The sequence below is a fragment of the Calidris pugnax genome, unplaced genomic scaffold (genome assembly GCF_001431845.1).
Source record: "Calidris pugnax isolate Ruff unplaced genomic scaffold, ASM143184v1 scaffold52, whole genome shotgun sequence".
Classification (NCBI taxonomy): Eukaryota; Metazoa; Chordata; class Aves; order Charadriiformes; family Scolopacidae; genus Calidris; species Calidris pugnax.
Genome location: NW_015090811.1, coordinates 1,906,067 through 1,923,715, shown reverse-complemented (window position 1 = coordinate 1,923,715; position 17,649 = coordinate 1,906,067). Strand labels below are relative to the sequence as shown.

General features: G+C 42.4%; 2 protein-coding genes across 2 annotated transcripts in view; one reads left to right on the top strand and one right to left on the bottom strand.

Moving 5' to 3' along the window:
* Positions 1 to 4,734, top strand: part of PHC3 (polyhomeotic homolog 3 (Drosophila)) — a 38,586-nt gene extending 33,852 nt beyond the window's left edge. The window contains exons 16-17 of the mRNA XM_014938858.1: positions 17 to 3,232; positions 3,317 to 4,734. Of these exons, the coding sequence (XP_014794344.1) occupies positions 17 to 171 (155 nt within the window). The 3' untranslated portion in view covers positions 172 to 3,232; positions 3,317 to 4,734. The remainder of the gene's footprint in view (positions 1 to 16; positions 3,233 to 3,316) is intronic.
* A 1,805-nt stretch (positions 4,735 to 6,539) lies between these two features.
* Positions 6,540 to 9,648, bottom strand: GPR160 (G protein-coupled receptor 160). The gene is made up of 2 exons (XM_014938793.1): positions 9,490 to 9,648; positions 6,540 to 8,014 (listed from the first exon to the last, which is right to left on the bottom strand). The coding sequence occupies exon 2, from the start codon at positions 7,958 to 7,960 to the stop codon at positions 6,941 to 6,943; it is 1,020 nt and encodes a 339-aa protein (XP_014794279.1). The 5' UTR covers positions 7,961 to 8,014; positions 9,490 to 9,648; the 3' UTR covers positions 6,540 to 6,940.
* Between the last annotated feature and the right edge of the window lie 8,001 nt (positions 9,649 to 17,649).

Below are 17,649 nucleotides of genomic sequence, written 5' to 3'. Positions count from 1 at the left end.
TCCTCTTGCCTTGCAGGTTGTCAAGATATTGCGGATGAATTTAGAGCACAAGAAATTGATGGACAAGCTCTCCTCTTGTTGAAGGAGGACCACCTTATGAGTGCAATGAATATTAAGCTTGGACCTGCGTTGAAAATCTGTGCACGTATCAATTCGTTGAAAGAATCCTAAAGGGGTGAACATGAAGGTTTGAACAACAGTTTCTCAGTGACAGAACTGCCAGTAATACGCCAGCATCTTCACTGTGGCATGAGTGTTACTGTGATGTTTTGTTAAACATATGGGCTTTTCCCCACATAAAGACTTAAAAATATTCTTTTGATTATACCAGGTAGTCCTCTGTAGTTTCCAACAATTAACAGGTTCGGGGTAAAGCCTGAGTAAAACTTTGAGTTGAAGAGGGAGTTCATGGAAAAACACGAAGTCAAACATGCTGTGGTAGGCTAAATATTCCCCAACATGTACTTTATCTTATAAGTTTGATTAACACCCCAATCTAAACGTTGTTTAAATGGTGTTGCTGTATTCTGAAAGATTTTTCCCACATACAGCAGTTTTTGGACTGAAATAACAGAAGTGTCCACAGACGCTGTGGAAGCATTAATACCAGTAAAATGCTATGCATTTAGTTGTGCTCTCTTGAGTTTCTTTTAGTCTTGAGCAAATTGTTTGTAAAGGGGTAGGTTGGCAGCCGGTTCTCCTCGCGTAGGCTTACCCTCAGCTCTGCCACTGTAGTATTTTCTTGAAGCCTGGAAATACTATAAATCACATAGATGTCTCATCAAAGTCCTTATTGTTGGGCTACTGAAATGCAACGGCACGATCCTCTTGCCAGAGGCAACTGAAGCACATGTTACTTTACTCTTTGTATGCTGCTATCTACTAAGAGGGCATTAAGCTGTTAGGTTTGTGGTTTCACGTGCTGCTAGTTAAACTAGACCAGCAGTTCTCAACTTGGGGGTTCAGAGTGGATCCTGACAAGGTCTGAGAAGACTCGGGGTTCGGGTTCCAAAAGGTGTGAGGGGCTGACAACTGCAGCCAGGACTAGCTCATGTGGAGACAAGTGTACTTTAAAGGCTGGAGGTGGAGAAGGGGTAGCGTAGCTCGGATGCTCTCGTTCTTGATACCTCTTCTAACTTGTCTTTCCCTGTAGCACATTCCCATTGCCTCTCTGGAAGCTTCCAAGCACCTTTTATTTGTTCGGTGGCTCGCGTGAGCTGGGCTTGCAGTAGCCTGAGGAAGGAGCAGGGCGAGTTGCTCCATGAGGTCCCTCCAGAGCTGGGCGTAGGAGCAGCAACCCCTGCATCGAGGGACTGGCAGGAGGGAGAAATCTCTAGGGACCCTGCTTTGTCCCTCTGGCAGGAGATTTCGACCCGGACACTGCAGACCCAGACAGTGGGATGAGTGTCTCCCTCCATCTTCCCTCTCTGTGTTTCCCCAGTTACTGACACCCTCAGAATCTATTTGGGCTGGGAGGCAGCAGCACCTTCTGGGCCTTCCCTTCCCCTTCACCTGTGTCTGGACATTCGTGGATGTATTTGGTACCTTCTCTTCCCTCCCCTTTGCAGCTCTGCTCCCCTTATGTACAGACCTAGATCCCTAAGCTCCTGTGCAGGGAAAGAAGGGTGTGTGTGCCGATAGAGTCGTCGTGTATATTTGAATTTAAATACGTGTATGTGTCTACAGATAATGTATTTTGTATTTTATGCGGATTAATGCATAATATATGATTGTGTAGGGCGATGTTCAGGGGGACCCTAAAGTATTTGTGAAAAGAAGAGGAATTGATGTAAAGTTTGAGAACTGCTGACCTAGATCAAAAGGAGTCAATGCACATACACTGGCTGAGAGGAAGGTTTATGACAGGTAGATTAATGTGTATATTATTTAATTGATGATCTTGAAGAGTAAATTGGGATTACAGAAAAATCCGTGCTTCATTTTCCTTTAATTAGACTATTGCTTTGCTTTTATTAACAGACTTTCTACCATTATCTTCTAGAGATCAAAACTACAATCGTTGTTTTTAATTACAACTGTTTGAGCTTACTAATAGCAGATGCTATTAATATTTTTATTAACCACTGAAGCTCCAAGTTAAGACAACCCATTGCTGTTACATGCTTGTATGTGGTGAGAGCCCTTACCCAAATCACACCAAAGGCTTTAGAGGATTCATTGACGTCTGGGTTTATTTTGGAGGGAAGTTGCTAACCACTTTCTCATTTGGGGTTTGTTTTTTTTTCCTGTCTTCAGTTCCTGTTGTCAAATAAACTTCTCAGTTGAAGGTTCGACGTTTGGCAATGTTCATTTGGAAGAGATTCAAGTGATGGAGACAGTAGGTTCCTGTTTGTAGCATTTCTGTAAGATACACCCTGTAGCATAGCTGTAACATAGGTTCGACAGGATGCGTTCTGTTTTGATGAGCTAATTGAAGACTAAAGAGATCTTAGAGATTTATCCTTTGGATTTTGTCTTAAAGTTTCATTATTTTTATACGGAAATTTCACTGGCTGATTTTTAATCTGTCTTCTGATTGTACCATTCTTTGGCAACGTAAACAGTAGGTACACGTTCGTGTGATTCGATAATGGCTTAAGGCATATTTGAAAACGTGGAGTTAGGAGTCTTACTTATACCTGCAGTTAATCACAGTGTTGTTACATGCATGAGAATCTCACCCTTGTTTTAATTTGGCTTTATTAGACAGCTTTTGGGAGAACTTCTACAGTTTGTGTTTCTGTAGGACTCCCAGCTGTAATTGCTGGCTGTAAGACCCGATTAACGCACGTCTGTGCTGGGTCTTCTGGTGCACGACATCCTATGTGGTTTTGGGAGAGCTGCAGATAGCAAGTTATACTTTAAATATTCATGAATTCAGCAACTAAGATTGTGGGCCTTGTGCATATTGAAAGTTTTTTCTCCTTGAGTGATTTTTTTGGCATTACAAACGCATCTCAAGTAAAAAAAGTTTTAAACTTCCAGCCTGTATTACCTTCTTGCTGAATTACCCAAAACATGTACAGTGAGGAGCTAGAAAAAGGAGATCTTAAGAGATATATTTTTTTCCATCTGGAAAGTATTAACAATTTGAGCACAATTGTATATTCATAGAATAGTGATCATAAATTTAAGTGCAATACAGAACACTTAAGGAGCATTTTAATTGTGTGTAAAAAGCACTGTACGGTTTCGTAGGGTTGTTGAAAGGCTGTAGTATTTGCTAAACCAGGTATTTTAATTGTGTGTAAAAAGCACTGTACGGTTTCGTAGGGTTGTTGAAAGGCTGTAGTATTGTTCACGGATGCTAAACCAGGGTGTCCTCGCTGATGACAGGATTAGGCTAAAAGCACAAATATCACTGACCCAGGAGGCATTATCTGTGTTTTGAAGACTCGTGTCGCCCTCCGTTACCTGGCAGCTTTCTGCAAATTCAGCCTTTAAAAGAACCATGAGATATTCTGCACCCCCAACCTCCTTGTCAAGTTGTCTTTGTGTCAGGGCGTTACCAAACCAGTACTCACCAGGAAAGGTGTGTGTAATGAATGAAGGGGTTTATTAACAAGTGCCAAATCCTTCTGTTTAGAATTGGAAACCCCATAGAGTATCTCATTAAAATCAATATTGATTCCTAAGGGAGTCTTTATATGAGGAAAGTAGAGAAGTTTCTCATCAAGGGTTAACACTTCATCCGCTGTTACCATTAATATCAAATAATCCTTTAAGAATTAAAGACTGTAAAGCATTTGAATGGCATTAGGCCATTAGTTGCTGTCACAGCACAAGGGATGCACAGAGGAGATAGAGCAGTGCTTGGCTCTAGTTGTTATTATTTCAGATGCTACCAGTTGCCTAGGATGACATCTCTGTCTGTCTGTCTGGCAGTGACACTGGGGTCCTGTTTGAGAGTAACAGTTCATGGTTATGTGTTGGGACTTCCCAGAGAAGGGAAAACACAAAGGGAAAAACTTTGGAGTCATTAGGAGGGTGATTGAGGTCACGTCAAGTATCTCCCTCCATAAAAAGTCAAGGATAAAGGCGGGCTTTAAAATATGCAATTTTAAAATGCTTAAAATGAAGGCATTTTAAAGTAGTTATTTAGCAGGCTCAGGCACCAATGCCACTGTCACCTACTGGGTGGGCGCAGCGACAGCCTAAAGCTTGATGCTCTTTGGTACTTTTCCCCAAACGAGTGTGGAGGAAAGAATTTGATAGTAATAGAGTGATATCACATCGGTACGTTAATACTCGGCTTCGGCTGCATGTTGTGGCTTCCCTGTAAAAAAATAAAGTTTTAAAAAATGTAAAATGGCTTTATCAGCACCGCAGCAACGAGTGGAATTCTGCCCTGTCAGGATAGATGGGGTTGTGTAAACTTTAATTAGGGGTTGAGAAGCTGAACCACACTGATAAATAAAACACATGGGCAGCTTTACCCGGCTTCTTGCAGCTCCCAGTTTGTGTTAATGAATCGCAAGGGCGAGACTAATCACACCAAACAGAACCATCCAAAATGTATGTTCTTGAAAATAACTTTGCCTTCATCTGGTGTTAAATGAATTTTGAATTAGGAATTTTCCCTCGCCTGCCAAATCTGCAGGGAATTAGTTCTTTTTGTGATCTTCTGGAATGCCTGGTGCATTGCTATATTTGAGAGATTTGCTGGGGTTTTTTTAAATGGAATGAGGTTTTGTAAATATTTTGTCAACCCCGTTTCAGTGGGTGTCCGGTTTATATAAAATTTGAATTAGGAATTTTCCCTCGCCTGCCAAATCTGCAGGGAATTAGTTCTTTTTGTGATCTTCTGGAATGCCTGGTGCATTGCTATATTTGAGAGATTTGCTGGGTTTTTTTAAATGGAATGAGGTTTTGTAAATATTTTGTCAACCCCGTTTCAGTGGGTGTCCGGTTTATATAAAACCTGAAGAAATGCTGTGTCAAAAAAAAAAATGTGTTCAGACACGGTTTATCCTGTAGCATCTTAAGTGCTAAATAACAGCAATTAAAATTTGAGGGAGCAGGGAGGGATTGCTTAAGGTTGCTTTTCAAGTTAAGGTTGCAGGTGCTTTCCTCCTTTTAACATGGAAATAGAATTTCCTCCAAATACGTTTTCCAGCAGAAATGACTTGTGGCGCCAAACACTTCCAACTGTGTTGCTAAGCGTTGCCTCCTCTGATTGCACTAATTTTAAAATTCAATTTTTGATCATTTCCTGTCCTTTCGATGGCCTTTTTAACAGATTTTCCCCAAAAAACTGTTAAAACTGTTTTCTGCAGCTTAAAAACGCTCATGTCCTTCTGGTGACATCACTGGCACATCAAAGGAGTTTACCCCAGGCTCTGGGTGAAGGAAGCACTAAGGGGCAGGGGGGGAAATAATAAATCAGAACGATAATTGGACTTTGATATATGGCAGAAACGCAAGATTAATATATGATTGAGATATGATTGTGTATTCTTATGGAGTCATAGGCAGAAATATTCTTTTATAAGAAATTTTAGCCCACGTAGCATTAAATTCTTGCAATTAAATCTATGTCTATAATTGATATATAATAATGTAAATGATAACCCGAAATTTAAATTTTACAGTCGAAGAGCACACTATGTGAAGAGTGAACTATGTAAAAAAAAATAATATGATCTTCACTTTGTGAATCATTTTTTTAAAAAGCACTTTCCTATTACCAATGAGCATGTGAATGAGGTTTAGATTCTCTCATTTGTTATGATCCGTAGAAGTGAAATTTCTTTGATCTGTCTGTTAAATGGGTAAATCCATCATAAAAATGCTGAAACGAAGCACCTTATACTATGCTGCTTGAAGTTGCTTGTAATTGCACCTTTTGTTACCTGCAGATTTTTTTCTTAATGAGTATTCGTGTGCGACATCGTTGGTCCCTGTGGGTCTGGGTGAGTGATTAACCCACCTGCGGCGTCATTTACTTACACGGTTTCTATTTCAATACAACATCGTGTTGTGAGTTCAGTGCTTCAGAAATAAATGCTACTTCCATTTGTCTGCTTGAGTTGTGTATCATTTATTCCTCTTCTACAAAATTAAGTCCAGACCTTCTTAAAACTGCAAGAATTTGAAAACTTAAGTATTTTTGCTATTCTTCCCCTGCTGAAGTAGTCCCACTCTATATTGAACTATTTTAATTGTCAAGTAATTTTGCTTCAAAATAAATTTGGTTTTAATTTAAGTCATTCTTTAACCTTTGGGCGTGTATTTATGCGTAGCAGCTAGCCTCGTCGCTTATTGCTCTGACTCTAATTATTTAATTTTTAATAGGTACATCTATACATTAGAGGAGCAGCAGCAAAGAAATACCGAAACCTCACTGCGTTTCCTGTGGCTGTGGAAGTTGCACTTTATCGGCCTGGTTTTGTACTACGGAAACGAAGGTTAGATTTCTGTAGAGTTGGAGCTTTATGTTAACTAAAAAGAGAATTATTTTTCATTATAACAGACAAACTTTAACAAGAAAATACACTTGAAAAAAACAGTGAGAGTTGTTAGAACCTTTGACAGTGGGTTAACGCGTGTACGGAACGGAGAAAAGGGCTCCAGCTTTGAATAAGACTTTATTGTGTTTTGTACTATAAAAACCTGAGATCATTCCATTTAAAGCAAGTGTAAAATCCTAGTTGTAAGGTTTAACTGAAAGCTTGGGTTTTGTGAGTAGTGGTCTTTACTTAAACCCCTACTCTCAAGTTAAATTCTCTGAACTGGAACCCAGTGTGGAAGCATGCGGTGTCCCACACTCTGGTGCAATATTTATTGTGGTATTGGTGGATGTTGAACTGGTTTTTTTTCCACCAAGTGTAGCTCTGGAGACGTTTCCTTGTATAATCTGTAAGGACGTGGTCACAGACTGTCAGAGCACAGGCTTCTGTCGCACAGCACTTAATTTGGAGTCCTTTTGGTCAGCAGCTCATTAACAGATGACAATTACTGTGCCTGGCTTATCGGCTGGCTCTGTGTTTTCATTGTTAAAAGGCATAAAGCAGAATTTCCAGCTGACAAACGGATCTGTGGCCCACATCTCCTCGGTCAATTCAACGTCGTGACAGCGGCACCAGTAGGCCACGCCGATGAGAAAGCTGTTGATGAAGTACAACCAGGGGACGTTCATCTCCATGTAGGCTGGAATCCGAACGTCGAGAAACAAAATGATGATTTGCAGGAGAACAAAAGGTGCCCAAGTGCCAAGAAAACAGATGAGGAGCCTGGTGAGGAGCTGCCACTTAAATGAAGCGCCGCTGTTGTTAGAGACATAGGAGAACATCAGAACGGGTTGAGCGGCCACAGAAATGACCCTGAGGGACAGCAGCATGGTCAGAACTTCCTTCCGACAAACCACCAGCACCGTGCTGATGAGCAGCACCATGGCACAGGAGACAGAGTAGCTCTGCGCGCTGGCGTAGAGAGGACACCAGTAAGGAGAAAGCCGGTTCTGAATTTCTAGTTCTTCATAGAGAGCAGGAACTTTCAGAATACAAAAAAACCCTGAGGTCCATATGATAACCACAGCGAATACGTAAAGTAATCTTTGAGCCCTTTTAGGAAATTGAGAGGTTTGGGCTATGGTTAAGTAATAATCCAGACCAGCCACAAGATAGACTGGGTAATGCAAAATGCTGTAGGTAAGAGAAATTATTTGAGTGAACAGGCAAATGTGGTACTTTGTAAATCGTACCCCCCAGAGTGCAAAGTCCTCGAAACAGAAAATGAAAAATATACTCAGCAGCAGCGTGAAATCGAGAAGTGCCAGTGAAACACAAAAGTTTCTCATAAAGCTAACCTTCACCTTTTTCTGCTGAACTTGCAACATGAAGAAATCAAGGAACACTTTTCCCAGCATGATGAGGAGCAACATGCAGCTGGTTTCAAAAGGCTGGTGGACCTGGGTGTAGTGGTACTGACCAGAACAATTTTCACAGAGAAGGGCAGCCATCCTCCAATGGTGAGAACCAGCAAAATGAGTATCACAGGGCACAGAGCTTCATATCTGAAAAGGAAAAAGAAAAAAAGGTTTGTAAAAAATTTATTTCTGCTTACCTCTACTAATTAGTTAATTCTCCACCATAGCAACTATCAAATTTATGTTTAAATTTTCCAGGCTCCTGAATTAAATAGCTTCACTAACACATCAGTGTTCTCCACCATAGCAACTATCAAATTTATGTCTTAATTTTCCAGGCTCCTGAATTAAATAGTTTTACTAACACATCATTTTTAAGAAGCGCCTAAATTTTAATTTTTCAAGTAACATTCTCTTGAGAGTTAAAACGTGAACATAAATTCCTTTTCCAGCTACTTTCCTAAGGAAAAGTTGGGGAAATAAAGTTGACTGTGTTCTTTTCATTTAGAAAGTACAAGGGTCTTTCTGTCAGTTGGGGAGAAGGATGGATTTTTCAGAGCTCTTACATATTTTGAAGAAAGTAGATAACCACATAGGACAGAAAACATACGAGACACAGGAGATGTTACAGTAATTATGGCCTCACAGTTGATTATACTCATACAATATACACAGAATTGAGACTGCAGAAATATCCTGAAAGCAGAAAAAGCATCAACCCAACTCATCCTTTTTAGCTGCTAAAATGCTGGAACACTGAGGCAATCCGAAAGCACGCAGGCTTCATTAGTTGACTGGACTTTTTGGTTCATCCTTTAACTAAATGTTACAATGATATCTCAGAACAGCTGTTTTTTTCCTCGTGGACTTCCATAAGGTTCCTTATAACTCTTTTCCCTGTATTAATTCCTAAGGAAAATGAAAACAGGATGGCTTTGTGTATGTCAGCAAGACATAGCAGAAAAAGCCACATGTATTTTCTTCTCTTCTACTTGAAGAAGCAGGATGGTGTGAGCATTCCTAGTGACAGCAGAGCAAAGCTGAGAAGCCGAGGCAGCTGTAACACAGAATTGCCTCTTAGGATCTCTGTTAATAGCGATTCACTTGCATTTAAATAGACACCTACATTTATTACTGTCTCACCAGAGTTAATGAAAGTTTGAGTTGGCGTCTCCTGAAGAGCTGGATGAGAGGAACAACCAGAAGGTGAGATGTAGGGACTGGTTACGCGGTGACAAACCTACCTGGCGCCTTCAGTACTCATCTGGACAAGCACATTTCATCCTCTAAAGCCAAATACACCTTACAGTACAGCTTAAAGCAGCCTTCTGTGTGTATTTTCTCTTCATAGAAAGAAGGGGGAGAAACAGAGAGGAGGAATCCAGCACTGAAACAGGGTCATACGACGCAAAGGATCGCTCAAATCCCCCAGGTATTATTATTATTATAACACAAAATCACCTGTGGGCAGGTGAGGCGTCTGGGCAGAGCCACGCTGGGACTGAGGGCGGGATGGTTTCCCCGTCGCCCTTCCCTCCCTCAGGCCCGAGGGTTCCCCGCCGGACTCCGACCCCTCATGGGGGTGAGGGCGGGAAGCCATCACCTCCCCCGGGAAAACCCACCTGCCGCCGCCTCCGCTCCTCCTCGGCGTGTGCTGAGGGGATCTCCCCGCGTCGCCACCGCCACCTCAAACGGCGGCCATCTCCGTTTCTCCCCATCGCACGGGGACCCGGACGGGGTGGGGAAGGGAAGGGAAGAAGGGCAGGGCTCGGTTGTCGAGCCGGTCGGGCGGGGCTGGGCGGGCGCGGAGGGCCTCAAGCTGAGGTAAAAATAACCGCTTTGAGGAAAATCGTTAAATACGTTGCGTTTAGTTCCTCCCTCCACACGCGCCCGGCGAGTTGTGTGGGGAAAAAAGGCAGCGGGGGTGATGGTGGGGGGGGCTGAGGGCTTGTCCCCCTCAGGCCCTGATGGCGGCGGCCACCGCGGGGAATGTCGTTTAGGAAGCCCCCGTGGGGGTTTACCCACCTGTGTCGGCTTTGGGACTCATAGCCCTGTTGGTAGGTTGTCATCTGTTGGTAAATTTGTCACTGTTGTCGCTCTTTGGGACTCATAGCCCTGTTGGTAAGTTGCCACCGGTGTCACCTGTTGAGACTCACGGATTCACGGAGTTGTCAGAGTTGGAAGGGACCTCTAGAGATCATCTAGTCCAACTTCCCTGCTAAGCAGGGTTGCCCAGAGCACATCACTCAGGACTGCACCAAGGAGGGTCTTGAAGATCTCCAGAGAAGGGGACTCCACACCCTCCCTGGGCAGCCTGTTCCAGGGCTCCGTCACCCTCACTGTAAAGAAATTATTCCTCATATTTGAGTGGAACTTGCCATGTTCCAGTTTGTGCCCGTTGCCCCTCGTCCTAATGCTGGAAACAACTGAAAAGAGTCCGGCTCCATCATCCTTCAACCCACCCTTTAGATACCTGTAAGCATTAATAAGGTCTCCTTCCCTCAGCCTTCTCTTCTCGAGGCTAAAGAGCCCCAGCTCTTTGAGCCTTTCCTCATCAGGGAGGTGCTCCAATCCCTTAATCATCTTTGTTGCCCTACGCTGGACTCTCTCCAGCAGTTCCCTGTCTCTATTGAACAGGGGAGCCTAGAACTGGACACAGTATTCCAGTTGTGGTCTCACCAGTGCAAAGCAGAGGGGGAGAATGACCTCCCTGGACCTGCTGGCCACACTTCTCCCTATGCAGCCCAGGATTCCATTGGCCCTCCTGACAACAAGGGCACATTGCTGGCTCATGGAGATCCTGCCATCCAATCCACCAGGACTCCCAGATCCTTTTCCTCAGTAGTGCTTCCCAGAAGATCCACCCCTAACCTATATTGGTGCCTGGGGTTCTTCCTCCCCAGGTGCAGGACCTTACATTTGCCCTTGTAGCCCTGCTGATAAGTTGTCACCAGTGTCATCCTTTGGAACTCGTAGACCTGTTGGTAAGTTGTTACCTGTTGGTAAATTGATGATGAATTAAAGTAGGTAATTGTGAAAGTATGTATGAAACCTTCAAAATGGGCTGGCTTTTTGGCTTGGCCATCCTGTAGCAATCTACTTAATAGAATTTAAAAATTCGCAGCAACAGCTTTTTCACCTCTTCCAGATCAAACTTGCTAATTTAGTTTTCCATTTGTTCTGTTAATTCCCATCTACCAACCCGCATAGGATAGGAGGACGTAGTATGTCTGGTGTCCATTGGGAAGGAAACATTTTGTATTGTCTTTCTTGCAGGAGGCAAAGCTGTGTGTGATCTGTGTGGAGAAAAGTACCAAGTGACCAGTAGGACCTGTTCTGAAAGCAAATAACTCCCTGGAATTAAATTCAGGTGTAAGTAGAGCTTCTTTTTTTTCTTCTCTTCCCCTCCTTCCCTGGTTCATCTCAAGAATGAAATAACTTCAGAAAATAAAAGAAATTTGGGTTGGATTTCTTTTTTTTGTGGAAAAACAAGTTGATTGGTGTTATCTGAAGGATTTTTTATCTGAGTTATTTAAGTCTGAAAAAATGTGACAGCTTAAAGTAATCTCAAGCAGCATTCCTGTCAGCAATATTTACTTATCCAAAGAGTACTTACTCGGACTGTTGCACAAATTGCAATATAATGAGAAAAAGTTGACACCTGAGGTGGGTATTTTACATCCTGAGCACACAGTCCACAGCGTGGTCGCACTCGGGAGTGTCTGAATGATGATGTTCTCCAGTAAGAGCTTGTTTTCTTCTTCTAATGTGAAGCAGTGTTCTCCAGTAAGAGCTTGTTTTCTTCTTCTTAGTTCTAATGTGAAGCAGCGAAAGTGATTTTTCCCAGTGGGAATTGTTTGGATGGTGTATTTCTGTTGGTTTTGTTTGTTTCTGATCATGACTTGCTTTATGAGGGCAGAAACTACTGTACTGGCCTATGTGGGGAGATACCTGGATGGTGGAAATGAGCAACCAGGAGGCGAAGGGGTGGGTTTAAACATATTTTTTTCTGCTGATAAAAATCCTAATGAGCATGTGACGTCCAGAGTGTGCAGCACAGTGTGTCTGCTCTGCCTTGGTGAGCTCCTGCAGGAGCACTGTGCTGCCCGAGTTACACCCTGAGTTGATGTTGGGACTACTTCTTGGCTTCCTTTCCCTCCATGCAGGCATTTGAAAGCTTGCTTATTACTCACTGATTACTCTCAAGTGATTGTTTTCTGCATTTATCTTCACGTGCAGCTATAGAAAGGCTTAAGAAATTAATTTATATTTGCATGCAGGCAGCTGTGTGTGAAAATAAGACAGGAGACTGCCTCCTCCAGCAGAAGGGTAGTTGAGATGGTACAGCAGATCATAGACTCATAGAACTGTTAGAGTTGAAAGGGACCTTCAAGACCATCCATTTCCACACCCCCTGCCCTGGGCAGGGACACCTCCCACCAGACCAGGTTGCTCCAAGCCCCATCCAGCCTGGCCTTGAACCCCTCCAGGGATGGAGCAGCCATCTCATGCAAAACCAGTTTGTGCAATTTTCAGCTGATCATGTGGTGGTTCTATGGTGTCTCTGTAGCCACAATATAATTTGCATAGAGGCTTTCTTCCTTCTTTCTTCTTCTTCAAGACTGTTTCCTGCTGCTGGTTGCTCATATTTTGCGTTCCGCTGTTAAACTTAACCATTAGTGTAGGATTTTAGAACAAAGGGGAAAAGAACATGAAAAAACCCACCGCTAAACACTCTAATTTAAAATCTAACTCGATCTGTTTCTGAAAGAAACACAGTGACTGAACAAAGTTAGTGCCCTCACAGGAGAGGGATCTGTCTGCCCTCTCCTCCTGTCTGCTCAGCTCTGGAGCCCCATGGTTCACTGTGGCTTCTGAGGTCACTGAGAAAAACCAATGGAGAACAGTAGATTTTCTGCATGTTGCTTCTGCTTCACCCTCAGTGCTGCCTGATTTAGGGCCAGGAGCTTTTCTTCAGACAGAGGTAGCTGTAGATGATGAATACAACTTATTTACCATTACGTGAAGGAATAGAAGGAATGTTTCTGATGTAGTTAGCAATGGATCTTTACTTTTCCCAGTTCTTCCTGTTTGGGATGTGTTGTGATAGTTGCTATCTGCCCCTTTATTCACTTGAGCAGAAGGAATAAATTTAAGCTTCATTTTTGTGTATTTCAAGAAATGTTATGTTGGCATCTTGGACACCTCGAACCATGCGGAGATCTATGCATTTATGCGTTTTGATGTCATGTAGAGGGAAAGCTGTACACTGCAAAGTGAACTCCTGGAAAAAATGGTTATGAAAAATCAATTTTCTGGGTTGTGACTCAGTTTGGAGACGAAGGGCTGTAACAGCCATGAGCAGAGCTGGCGACAGAGCACGGTGAGCGCAGAATGTTGCCTCTGGAATATATTTGTCCGTGGAGATGAGTGCCCATCTGACAGGGCCTTTCCTGTGCCCTGTCCTTTCTCCTGGATGTGCCTTTGGCTGGGTGTTGCCCAGCTGAGCGTGTTGAGTGCCCCGGGAGGTTTTTTGCCTGCTCAGCACAGGATTAGTCCCTGCAGTTTTGCAGTGGCTGATGAGCAAGCGGTTGTGGAGCTGCTGTTCCTGAAAGACCGCCTGTCTCGGAAACACAGTGTGGTGTTTACAAAGATTTTAATTTATTCATAAGATACGTAAATAATAAAATCTTTAACTTTATTTTTTTAAAGAAGAAAATACTTGACTAGTGTCCCATTTACAAGGTGTTTTCATTTACTTTTCAGGAATCTTTTAAAAGCACAGATGACATCCATTTGAATCTTGATTTGACTCATTCGAGGTGCTCACCTTAAAAGTAACAGGTTTGTTCTCAGGAAGTTCTTGTTGAGAAGCAGCTGTAAAGATTTCCACAGTAATTTTAATTTGAAGGCATCTTGTTACAGAATTCTAACTCTGCCTATTCAGTGTAGGCCTAGTAACTGCAGTGCAGGGTTGTTGCCAGCCTTGATGTGTTTTTCAGAAGCAGCGTTCCTGTGATCGTGCCACCATGTCACACTTCCACTGCACGAGGTGGAACCTTTCCTGCTGCTCGTGATGACACTGCAGACTTTTTGGTTTTTGCTTGTCTTTGACACAAAGGATTTTTCAGGGAACTAGAAGAAAGACGGGAAGAGCAAGGCTCTGAAAACTACATGACAGCAACCAGTAATTTATAAACTCCAGTTGATGGCTTGCTGGTGACAATTAAAAATGTTCAGACTGAAGCCAGCATGGAGTGCAAGGTGCAATCCTACTCTTGTTGTGTTGTTCACAAACAACAAAACAGAGTTAGGAATCTTCTGTAGCCTGGTAGTATATTACTGCCTCCCACTAGACTTCCTTTTTAAACAATTTCTGTGGTGGGGCTGTCATGTAAAAGGAATCTAAAAAGGGAGGAAATGTCATTTTAATCCCACTGTCAGCCCAAAGAATTCAAAACTCCATCTTCTGCTTCCCAAGAAACCGCCTTTCTTAATTATTGGTTGAAGACTGATAGGCCAGAAAGAGGAAATAGGAATTTACTGTTAAGGCTACTGGGAGTCACGCAGGACTGTTCTCTGTGTTTCATTTCTTGGCTAGTAAAGCTAAACTGCAGGAGTGTCTGGTGAGCACCTACACCCTTTCCTGGATCCAGGCTCTAGAGCACTTTCAAGGATCTTTTGTAGCCTTTTCTGTTTGTTTCTGGTTTATAGATGAGGTTTAACATTCTACCACCTGTAGAGAACCCTTTGATCTGCATCTAAAGCAGGATCAGTGTTTACCGAGTACTGTTAGCCCTCTCTTTACTTTAACTTGCACTGAAACTGTTTGCATAGTGCTGTTACTAACTCTAAACTAACTCCTCTCTCAAAAGCCTTTTATCATAAACCAATTATTTTCCCGAGTGATTATTATTTTCACATTGAAAAAAAACCAAAGGCATGGTAAAAAGAATGCCTGCTGTGTCAGCCAGTAAGTAATGGACTCTTTGTGGACACAATCAGGAAATGTGCCTTTTGTTTTCCTGCACCTGTTGCTCTATTACAAATAAAATAATCCAATGTTTTATTAAATAAATGGAGAAGCCCTAATGAAATTGTACCAGCCATTACCAGGAAGTCAATTGAAAACATTCAGCAGCTGCTGGGTCCCAGTTCATTGACACTGATAGGATTGTTTTGTCCTTCTCCTTACGGTCGGAGCGAGGAAGCTGCAGTGCTGGGTGTGCAGCAGAGCCACGGGCTGGTTCACACCACTCCCCTCCGACTCCTTTGGAAGTAGTATTTAATCAGAATCAGTAACAAAACACGCTCAGCAGTTGAATACCTGTGACTTGTAAATGTTTGCTAGAAGTCAACACGTGTTGCAAACACATGTTTTGCAAACACCGTCTTCCAGTGGAAAAGCAGGTAAAGATCTAGTAAATTATTCTGATTTTATAGAGGGATTGATCAGAGAGGTTAAGTATCAAATCACTCCATCCTTTTAATTAGACAAAATACCCGGGTAGCCTGAGAAATCCTCTGGAGAGAGCTGGGGCTCAACCTTATTCCATGTAAATATCACTGCTCTTTCCCTACCAGAACTGATCTGTCTCTTCTGTATTTACACATCAGTACATCTCTCACACGGCTGTGCTGCAGAGTAGGTAGAGACTCCTTTGCAGGACAGGCTGTAGTTCCTAACAAGAGTTGCCTAATTTAAAAGAAAAAGGTAAACTCCGTGAAGAATCTAGACTCAGATATCAGAAAGTAAGGGAAATGCAAGCTTTTTAGAACTCAGAAATAGTATGTATAGAATCTGTATGTATAAAGCATTTCTGTCTGAAAAGTTGATCTGAATTTACATGCTGCAGTGGGCTTCAAGCAGTTGCTGGTGAATGGTGTTGGCATCTCCAGAATCAAGTCAAGCCAGGGAGACCACTGGCTCCTGGGATGCTGGACCTGTGCCGCTTCGCTTTGTGGAGGAGGGGAGTGAATTTGGAAGGTAAAAGGACTCAGCTCTCCCTTCATAAGTAAGTTAAGGCCAGAGCATCTTTCATGGGATGCTTAACGGCCAGCACTGCTTTAAAATCACCCCAAGCTAATGGCAGTGCATAGCAATGCAGAGCACCTAGAGCATAATAGGGCCACTTTTGGGGACAGAGAAGAAGGGAAGGACATGTCCCCATCACAAACAGCCAGGCTTTGTCATTTACAGTCAGGCCCACAGCATCCAAGAGCTCGTTTGAGCCCTGGACCACTTGGTGGTGGAGAAGCCAGTCTGTTGTCCTCCCAGGGGCATCTCCTGGGAGGAAAACTGTAGGTACTAATACAACTTTTCTACAGTGGTCTTTTTTCTAGATGGTATTTAGGTGCATTTTATTTTGAAAATTGCATAGGTTTGTGGCTGTTGTATATAATTTGCAGCGTGGGGACAGCGAGGGGCAAGCGCTCAGCAACTGCCCGAGGGAGGAGAAGACTTTACTCTGACCTCACCTCACTTCAACTCCACCTGCCAACGGCGATCCTGACGGGGACGTCCAACCACTGCCAGCAAAACTGCAGCCAGAAGAGGATGTTTCTCTGTTGCTCGGTGCTTTTGAGCCCAACTGTGAGGTTTGAATATTACTTTGCTGTCGCTGTGAGCCTATTAGAAAAGAATTATGTTCTCAGAGGAGCTGGAGAGTAACCCTGCGAGGCTCTGACAGCCACAGAGAGGCACTACTGGTTGCAGGGAGGGAAATAAGGGGCTAAGCCAGGCAGGTATATTTTTTAACACTTCTACATTTAATGTTTATATTGTCTTTCTTTATTTAATGTTTCCATCAGGCAGAGGCTTTTGTCAGCCTTTCTCCTGAGCTAACAAAAGGGAGGTTTGTTTGTCCCGGTTAAAGCATAATTTAAGAGCTGACTGAGGAACTGAGACATTCTCTATTTTTCTTTATCTGCCCTTCTTCACGCTGTGTGATGATCTGTGAACTCCACCTGTTGTTATTTCTACCAGAAACCAAAGCAGGCCTAAGTGACCAATATATATATATCTCCTAGAAAATATATATATATATTTAAAAAAAAACCACACAGAAAAATCTGCTCTATGAACTCCACCTGTTGTTATTTCTACCAGAAACCGAAGCAGGCCTAAGTGACCAATATATATATATCTCCTAGAAAATATATATATATATTTAAAAAAAAACCACACAGAAAAATCTGCTCTATGATATATAACAGGTGAAAGTAAATACTCCCCCTGAGCCGCTGCTATAAAGGTATTTTGCTATTCGAAAGTTGTTTATCATCACAAGCATCCCCACCAGCGCTGTAACATTTCTACAGGTGAAGAAATATGCAAGGTTGTAAAAAAAATAATTATTAATTCATTCTTAATTGCTAGAGAAAGATCTCCCTTTGTTTAAAGACCCCAAGTGAGCTGAGGTGATTGTATCTGTACCAGAGCAGAGCACTCTTGGGTGTAACACCTCCATTAAATACTGATCTGCATTAAATACTCACTTGTGTTGACAGTAATTAATTAATTTTAAAAAAAGTTAGGAATAATCATATTTTCTTGCAAAGAAAAGTAATCAGAAAATTATATTTGGCTTATTAAATACTGGGAGGAGTATCAGTAAGACCACTATGAAATTTTATTGCAGGAAGGATGTTTCAAGAGAGTAGTTATTAAAGTAACTTTCTGCTAAATATGAAAGTTTATACTTGTTCCCATAAGGTCACCTTAGACCACTCAAAATGGGTAAGAACTTTGAAATACACAGAATAAAAAGTGTCCTGATTGA